Source organism: Xenopus laevis, chromosome 1S (assembly GCF_017654675.1).
Source record: "Xenopus laevis strain J_2021 chromosome 1S, Xenopus_laevis_v10.1, whole genome shotgun sequence".
Lineage (NCBI taxonomy): Eukaryota > Metazoa > Chordata > Amphibia > Anura > Pipidae > Xenopus > Xenopus laevis.
Window position 1 is genome coordinate 173032453 of NC_054372.1, and position 9398 is coordinate 173041850.

The window sequence follows — 9398 nt, forward strand, 5'->3', positions numbered from 1 at the left end:
TATATATATATATATATATATATATATATATATATATATATATATATATATATATATATATATATATATATATATATATATATATAAAGATATATAGATATAGATAGATATAGATATATATATATATGTCAATGCATGTGGCCATCTTCATGTTTTGTGCCTGACTTCAGGTTTCTAGTCCATGAAACAAATGCTGAACGGTTGTACACGAAGATGCCCAGTAGCAGCAGTGCTAATGATGATTTGATTTTTAAAGGAAAATGAACACTTGATGGTAATAGAGAGACGAGCCGCATTAGATGCCAAAACGCCCGACAAAATGAAACGTAGCCATTCTGTCTTTGAAGATGGGCAGCTGCCACTGGAGCAAAAGAAGAGGAAAATCCTGCGAAACCTGCGGACATTGGAGCAAGCTGGACTAGTGACTGAGGAGTCCAAATACCAGGAAATTATCATTGAGATTGCAAAGGTTAGTGTGCATGTGTGACATTATTTAAAGACATAAATAATATGTTTCACAGAAATGATCGGCATAGTAGATTTGGTGTCATGAGGACTAGGGTTCTGAATCTGGGCATTTTCCTTCAGCCATTACTAACCTCATCCTGTGCAGTAATATAAATAGAGGAAAATAATTGCATTAAATTAAAAAATATATACATTTTTCCCCTTTTGTAAACCAGGATATCAGGAACCAAAGAAGATATCGCCAGCGACGAAAAGCTGAGTTGGTAAAGCTTCAGCAGACTCTCAATGCATTAAACTCCAAGACTGCATTCTATCAGGAGCAGATCAATTATTATAACACTTATATCAAGACCTGCCTAGACAACCTGACTAGGAAGTGAGTATCTTTGTCTGGGCCAGTTTCCACTGGAAGGACTAGCAAGTGACTAGCATGGGGCTCTATGTCTGTCTCCTCCTGAACCCTCGCTATAGGCACTGATAGACTCTACTTGATATAGAGAATGTTATATATAATGAAGAATGAGGTTTTTGTCCTGATCCAAAACCCCTTTAAGGAGAACTAAAGCTTAACTAAAGAAGTAGCTAGAAATGTTGTAAATTATGTTTTGGGCTTCTGTACTAGCCAAAGGCAACCACGGCCCTTTAGCAGGGAAGATTTGTGTCTCCAAAGATGCCCCAGTAGCTCCCCATCTTCTTTTCTGCTGATTCACTGCACATGCTCTGTGCTGCTGTCACTCACTGAGCTTAGGGACCCACTCACAATATACAGTACACATAGAATAGAAATGTCACAGTATAAGGCTGATTAGTTATTAATACAGATAATTACTACATGGCAGCACAGAAACCAGTGCAATTAGCATCAGAATTTAATACTCAGCCCTGTAGCATCAGCTTATATTACAGACAAACCTCATTTTTTGCTGGTAATTTGCGACAACCCCTAAGCTTCTCCCCTGCTCAGAGCCCAGTGAGCATGTGAGTGTCACAGCTAAACTTTAGGCTGGTGCAATAAGTTCAGTATATATAATATGGTATTTTTAACCATATTCAGTTTTAGGGTTTAGTTCTCCTTTAAACCCTTAAGTCAAAGCCATTATAATGGGTAACATTTATTTCTGGATTATTTACAATATATGTGGCCCTTTAGATGTAGATACAGGGCTATTGTAGTTCACAACAGCATTAGAGTTTCCAGTTTGTATTATGAAATGGAAATTGTCACCTATATAATGGCACAGAGGTGTATTAGGATAACTATTGCTTTTAACATATTGGACTTCTCAGCCATTATATTTTGTACCGATGCCACACCCATTTGAAATATGTCTTCTGAATCTACAATAAGGTCTTCTGCAAACACAGCTGTTAAATATATTTTACATTGCTTCCGCAGAAAAGTAGTAATGGGTACAACTGCCATGTAGTATTTTGGCAGCAGCTACTGCCAACTTTAAAGAGCAAGTGGTTCACTTAGGCTTCACTAGATTTGCAAGTTAGCCTTAGGCAGCCATACGTGGGTGATAGGTATGGTGTCCAACAGCTTGAACAGACGGGGTATACAAGGGGCCTTGTGGGGTTACTTTTCTATTGTTCTGATTATTCTACAAAGAGCATGAATGATCAGAAGTGAAGCTGTAGCTTAACGTCCTCATCTGCTAACGCATCATGTAAAATGGTATACCAACTGTTAACATTTTCAATCTTGCCCGATTCCTAAACCGTCTGATATCCATAGTGAAGGTTGAAAACAGAAGGCCACTATATGTGTGTCAGTAATTGTACAAAATGAAGTACTAATTATAGCTATTGCCAGTTGTACAGAAGCTCTGGTTTCAGATTAACTAAAGCAGTTGGATGGCGGCCAGCCTGTAGGTCATGCTCTAAAACTTTGGTCCCTTTTCAGAAATTCCAGGCGCTCTATAAAAGTTGATGGGAAGGCTGAAGAAAAGGGCTCCAAGAAAACCAAACAAGCCACATTGAAGTACACAGCGGCCAGGTTACATGAAAAAGGGGTCATATTAGAAATTGAGGGACTTCAAACCAACCAGTAAGTGGCAGCCGTCTGTGAATTATTTCTTTCCTCTGAATTGTATACTAAGAGCAAACAAAAAAACTCAGCTCAATGTTAGTCTTGTGTTTAGCCTTGTGTAACAACATCTTTCTCCCACTGAACATTTGTAGAAGCTTCAGGCAATTTCTGCAGCTGTAAAGCACCGTTACTGATGATGTGATGTTTGGTGCAGATCTGGTTCCAGTCACTTTGCTCTCAAATATTAAAGTCATGGCAACATTTGTAATTGTGGCTCCCCTAGGCCACCCAGTGTCTGCCTGCTGCACTGCCCTCCCCACTTTATCCTCCACCAACTCCAGGACTTTACACGGGGAGATTTAAAGAAACCTCCTGCACCCCCCCACACACACACAGTGGGGCTCATTTATCAACACCGGCAAATTTGCCCATGGGCAGTAACCCATGGCAACCAATCAGATTGCTGCATTCATTGTTCTACTTGCAGCTGGTTTCAAAAAGCAATCACTGATTGGTTGCTATGTGTAACTGCCCATGGGCAAATTTGCCCAGTGTTGATAAATGAGCCCACATGGGCGATCCTGGCCCCTCCACCGCCTGAGACAGCAGCAGTTGCTGCTGCCCCCCCTCCCCCGGAAATTCGCTCTTAAAGTACCAGGAGCAGCATTTTTGCTGCCCCTAGTACCTAGTGGGGCGCTGCCGTCTGAGGCGACAGACTCAACTGGCCTCATTGGCGAAGCACCCCTGTGAGCCCCAGTATGTGCAGCGGTTAGGGAGCAGATGTGCATGGGCAGAATGCCGTCCTAGGCCCAGGTCTTTGTAGCCTTTAGGCCCGGAGCTGCTGCAAACAACATGAGAGTAGTGGAACAATATAAATGTGGAACATACATGAACATATATCTTTTGTATGCATTCACTGCACTATAACAACTATGTTACTATTGCAGAAAAAAGTAACGAATAACGTGATGAATTTGAGCAAGTATACAAACAGACCTGATTTCTATATGTGAATTCTGTTTTGTAGAGAATTAGCAAATGAACAGCAAACACAAACTGAAAATATACTTTTGTTTATTTATGAAAAAAGTCTTTATTCAGATAAAAATGGGCATAGTCTTTTATGACATTGATGAATGAATAAGGCCTGTGCTGAACATACATTTTGGCTATGCTTTTTACTAGACAATAGCTCTATTTTTTTTTTCTTGCTCTAAGGGCAGAGACAATCGGGAAGATTCAGTCGCCCATGACAAATCGCCTCTTCTTCAGGCGACTAATCTCCTAAAACTACCTTCCCGTCGGCTGGAATCAAAATCGCCAGCGGGGTGGCACTCGGAGAACTTAGTTTTCCTTGTGAGGCAACTTCAGGCGACTTTGGAAAAAGAAGCTCTCCGAGTGCCATCCTGCCGGCGATTTAGATTCTAGCCGGCGGTAAGGCATTACAGGTAGATTAGTTGCCCGAAGAAGAGGCAATTTGTCGATGGGTGACTAATCTTCCCGAATCTCCACGTGTGTCTAAAATGAAAAAGCCTCTGGACAATTAAACTCCCAGATACAGCCTGTTATCTTTTCCGATAAAGAACAGCTCTTTATGCAGAGGCTTCTCAATGGGATCAGGAAGTAGGATGTGACTTTAATTTCATTTTCTAATTTGTCTATTCTAGAGCAAGAAATAACAAAATATGTTTCCTTGTTAAAAGAATAGACAAAAGATATTTTCAGCACTAGCTAAAAAGGGATTATGTGGTCCCTTTAATCTGTCCTTCCCTTCTGTTGCTTGTGTGATATGTCTCATACCAGTCCATTCTAGGTTGCAGATTGCAGTTTTGTTTTCCTCTCCACCCTTTTAATCTTACAGGTTTAAAAATGTTTTGTTTGACATTACCCCGGGGTATGAAGTTGGTGACTTTGAAGTGAAGGCAAAGTTTCTTGGTGTTGAGATGGAGAAAGTTCAGCTTCATTTTCAGGTAATAAGTTCCTTATAACCTTGCTAATTAACCAGATGAAGTGAATAAGAAATAACATAATTTCAAATAATAAAATCATAATGCTCATTCTCCCAGCCATAGTGCAAGTTTTTGAGCAATACATGTATTTACCTGGAAATGTCTTGTAATGCCTCTCTCCCTTGTGCAAATTTAAAAAAAAAATACACTTTTGTGTTAACAAGGCTTTTAAACCTAGCAGGTCAATTTCAATCAATAGGTTAGGATATGTTGCCCTTTATAAATATTTAAAGAATAATTTACAGTTACCCCATGCTCTACCATAGGGACGTTAAACCTCCTCTTATCTTTCTTGGATGGAGAATGAGGACGGAGCTCCCTGCTCTTCCTTCCATGTTGCACAATTAAGCCATAAAACCTTTGACATTATTTCAGTTGTAAGATGTAGAGAACATTAAGCTGGCGACAAGGAAATAGCCTGGAATGTTTGCAAATTGTATTTCAGCCTTCCTGGAAGGGTGTGTTTTATGTATCTGTGAGCAAACAAGGAATTCATGTAATAGAGTACTTTCACCATGCTGTTGTTATTCTTTATTTATACAGCTCCCATATAGTGACAATCCCTCTGATTGACTTCATACCTTAATACAGACAAATACACACAGTAACCATTGCTTCATACTCTCCTGTCTTCTCAAAGGGAAATAAACAGATGGTGAATAAAATGTTTTTAGGGGGTGGACATAGGGGTGACTACCTTTAATCCTGCACAGTTTAAGGTATCACCAGCCCACGCGTTTGCATCATAGTCCTGCATCATTGTATCATCAGCAGACCCTTTTGCCTGCAGGGGGACCCAGGATGTATAGGGGCCCCAGGGGGCCCTAATTAAGGAGTCATTTAAATATATATTGGTAGAGCAGGACAACCTCTGGAGAGGCCCCTCAAATTATTTTGCTGTGGGTCTCAGTAACATCTAGTTATGCCACTGATCAACAGCCTACCCCTTTGAATCATCACCCTGCCCTGTTTGCTTCATCAGCCCCCTGCTGCCACAACTGGAAGGTATAGTAAGGCATGTAGGGCAAGTAAAGGTGGCTACACACGGGCTGTCGACAGACTAAGTCAGCAGTATGATGGGGCCCTCTGACAGGTTTCCCCGATTGTATCTGGCCAGGTTTAAAAATCCTGTTGGATTGATGAACGCATCAGATGCAGCCTCACTCCCACCACCTACATTCCCTGTGTTATGATCCGATTGTTGGACCCTAAGGCCCATGATCAGATCAGCTCAATATCACCCACCTCAAGGTGGCCATATCTGTGAGAAATCTGCTTGTTTGGCAACATCGCCAAACAAGAGGATCTTTGCATGTATGGCCATCTTAACATTTATATCAATGTTTCTACACCTCTGGCTTTTCAGGTGTCATTACCCTAATATGTTGCTGATTTAAGGTGGCCATAGATGCACAGATAATAATCGTACGATATTCTGTGTGTGTATGGTGGGAAAAGAGCTGACCGATGTCGGCAGAAGACTTGGATATCGGTCGGCTCGTCGATCGGACTGGACGGAGAATTTTGTAGAGCTGAATTGTCAGATATACAGGTAGAAACAATAGAATTCTATCTGTAATCTGACGATTTAGCACTAACAATGGCCGATGTTCAATTACCTTCAAAGGCATATAGACCGGGGGTGCCTTTTTGAAGGCAATTGAACATCAGCCATTGTTAGTGTTAAATCAGCAGATTACAGGTAGAATTCTATTGTTTCTAACTGTATATCTGATGATTCAACTCTACAAGTGTGTGTTGATATGAACTGTCTTATTTGGAAAGATATTTTCCAAGAAAGATCGTAATTGTTACGTCTATGGCCACCTTTAAGATGGCCATACATGAAACGATCCTCAGATCTTTCACCGATATGCCCACCAACGGCAGGGCTATATCGGGGTAATCCGAACATTCAGGCACATGGGCAGATTCAGAGATTTAGTCTTCTGGCGACTAATCGCCTCTTCTGCGGGGTGACAATCTCCCCAAACTGCCTTCTGCCTGCTAAAATGAAAAATTGCCTTCGCAAATGCACTCGCGGGCGGTTTGATTCTCAAAGTCGTCCGAAGTTTCCTCATGAGGCAACTTCGGAAATCGAATCGAGTGCCATTGCGCTGGCATTTTCTCATTATAGCAGGGGGAAGGCAGTTCGGGGAGATTATCGCCCCGGAGAAGAGGCGATTAGTCGCCAGGAAAATAAATCTGCCCGTGTGCCCCTGCCCTAAGCAGTCTTTTATGATCTCAGCTATTTTCTCTGCCTTCCAGTCCAGGTTCATGGACTGTTTGCCCAATATGATAAACCCAATGGTCCCATCTTACTTTGTACCTTAACAATTAGGAGTAGAGAGGAAAATGCAGCCACACAAACATTCCCTTCTTTCTGAATTGTTTCAGTTGAGAGTTTTTGAAAATACTACCGGTACCAGGATATGGTAAATCTTACATTTTCATGATTTTTATTAAAAGGTATATATTATAAATGATTTTCTTTAAAATCAACTCATTCTGGAATGTATTCCTGTGGTCCAACAGTAAATAAAAATGATTGATGCCTTTGTGTTGCAGGATCTGCTCCAGATGCAGTATGACGGAGTCGCCGTGATGAAGATGTTCGACAAGGCGAAGGTCAATGTGAATCTGCTCATATTTCTTCTCAACAGGAAATTCTACGGCAAATAAAATTCCGGTGATCGAGCTGAATTTGTCTCTCGGATCAGAATGATTTTCCTTTTGTGCAACTTTTTAAATTTAATATATTAATTTAGCTCATACAATCTATTTGAATTAAAAAGATATTTGATAATCAATATTTCCAGTGATTTGTACAACAGTGCCTTTAATTTCTTCAGTGGCAGTGGGACCTCTCTCAGCTTCTGGTCCCATTGGCATTGAAGGCATTGACCCCTTCTGTGATGGACAGGTCGGCAGTGCCTGGCTGGGGTAGCCCCTTGCATCATTGCTCATACGACAGATGATTTGATTTTATTGTGGAGAATCCCATTTAATTTAAATGCTTTGCAATTTTAGAACTGTATTTACTTGGAGCGGAAATACACTATATGACACAGGAGATGTTTTAAAGACATCCCTAGTTTTTTAATCTTGGAAGGCAGATTAAAAAAAATGTAAATGTGTAGAATAAAAGTGCCATTGTCTCTAGTATTATTGTCTTGCTCTGCACGGTGAAAATTCTACTTGCACCATAATGTCATGAAATCCTATTTTTGCAAAGCATCAGTGCTGGCAGAGGGTGAACTAACTTTTTGCAACTTTACTGTTTTGTTTTTTTGTTTGTTTTTTTATTGAGAAATAATTTATAAATGGAAAGATAATATTTGCTGTAATGCTGTAATAAATGTTGCATGATTCTGGCTCAGTTAATGCACTACTTCCCATTGGCCAATGGCCCTTTTATTATTTGTCCTTTCAGCCACACTGAATGGCGGTGAAGTAGCAGGGTAAGGGTTCCTAGTGTAAGATGTTTTGCTACCCTAGTGCTATGGAGGAACAGAGGTAAAAGAGCTGTCTGTAGAGGGTGGTTTGGGACTCAGATCATGGAGAGTTGGTGCCTATAGTAACAGTGGGATAATAGTCTCTGGGAAAGGAACTGTGACTGTGGGATAGCAGGTATAGTAGGGAGAGATGGTGCCTATAGTAACAGTGGGATAATAGTCTCTGGGAAGGGAGTGTGACTGTGGGATAGCAGGTATAGTAGGGATAGATGGTGCCTATAGTAACAGTGGGATAATAGTCTCTGGGAAGGGAGTGTGGCTGTGGGATAGCAGGTGTAGTAGGGAGAGATGGTGTCTATAGTAACAGTGGGATAATAGTCTCTGGGAAGGGACTGTGGCTGTGGGATAGCAGGTATAGTAGGATGAGATGGTGCCTATAGTAACAGTGGGATAATAGTCTCTGGGAAGGGAGTGTGACTGTGGGATAGCAGCTATAGTAGGGAGAGATGGTGCATATAGTAACAGTGGGATAATAGTCTCTGGGAAGGGAGTGTGGCTGTGGGATAGCAGGTATAGTAGGGAGAGATGGTGCCTATAGTAACAGTGGATAATAGTCTCTGGGAAGGGAGTGTGACTGTGGTATAGCAGGTATAGTAGGGAGAGATGGTGCCTATAGTAACAGTGGGATAATAGTCTCTGGGAAGGGAGTGTGACTGTGGGATATCAGGTATAGTAGGGAGAGATGGTGCCTATAGTAACAGTGGGATAATAGTCTCTGGGAAGGGAGTGTGACTGTCGGATAGCAGGTATAGTAGGGAGAGATGGTGTCTATAGTAACAGTGGGATAATAGTCTCTGGGAAGGGACTGTGGCTGTGGGATAGTAGGGAGAAATGGTGCCTATAGTAGCAGTGGAGTTATTAGCCTGTGAGAATGCACTATGGCTAGGGACAGCATGAATGGTAGGGTGACAAACATAATTACATAATAAACTGTTACCAATACTGTAGCTCTTTGGCTATTTTTGATGTACAACACACATCATCCATCAACAGCCACAGGTAGGAGCAGGAAGCTGTGCAACAGCTGATGAACTATAGATTAGACAATCACATTTTATGTAGTCCCCACCGCCACTAAAGACAGCCCTGAGAGAGACATTTGGGTACATTATATGTTCCACCAGCACTGCTATGGGTTCCACAACATTTTGTGCCTTTTATACTGTATGTCAGCTGCTCCATCTTTGTAATTTAATTAATGCAATAAAATCTGTTGTTTCATTTTGTCATTTTGTGTGTGTTCTTGACTATATTTACAAATACTGCGCTCACAGGACTTCAAAAAAAAGCATTTGCAGAGGCAATGTTCATTTGGAGCTGACACATGATGTATATAGGATTATAAATACTGTGCAGAAGCAGAGATGAAATCTT

General features: G+C 41.1%; 1 protein-coding gene across 4 annotated transcripts in view; it reads left to right on the forward strand.

The window, feature by feature from the left end:
• The window catches only part of iqgap2.S (IQ motif containing GTPase activating protein 2 S homeolog), a 180809-nt gene extending 172941 nt beyond the window's left edge, over positions 1-7868 (forward strand). For 3 of the 4 annotated variants that reach the window (XM_041573942.1, XM_041573949.1, XM_041573945.1), the window contains 5 exons: positions 257-469; positions 684-844; positions 2375-2518; positions 4362-4470; positions 7078-7868. In XM_041573942.1, coding sequence (XP_041429876.1) covers positions 257-469; positions 684-844; positions 2375-2518; positions 4362-4470; positions 7078-7191 — 741 coding nt within the window. In that variant the 3' untranslated portion in view covers positions 7192-7868. 4 annotated transcript variants of the gene reach the window in all.
• The last annotated feature ends 1530 nt before the right edge of the window (positions 7869-9398 follow it).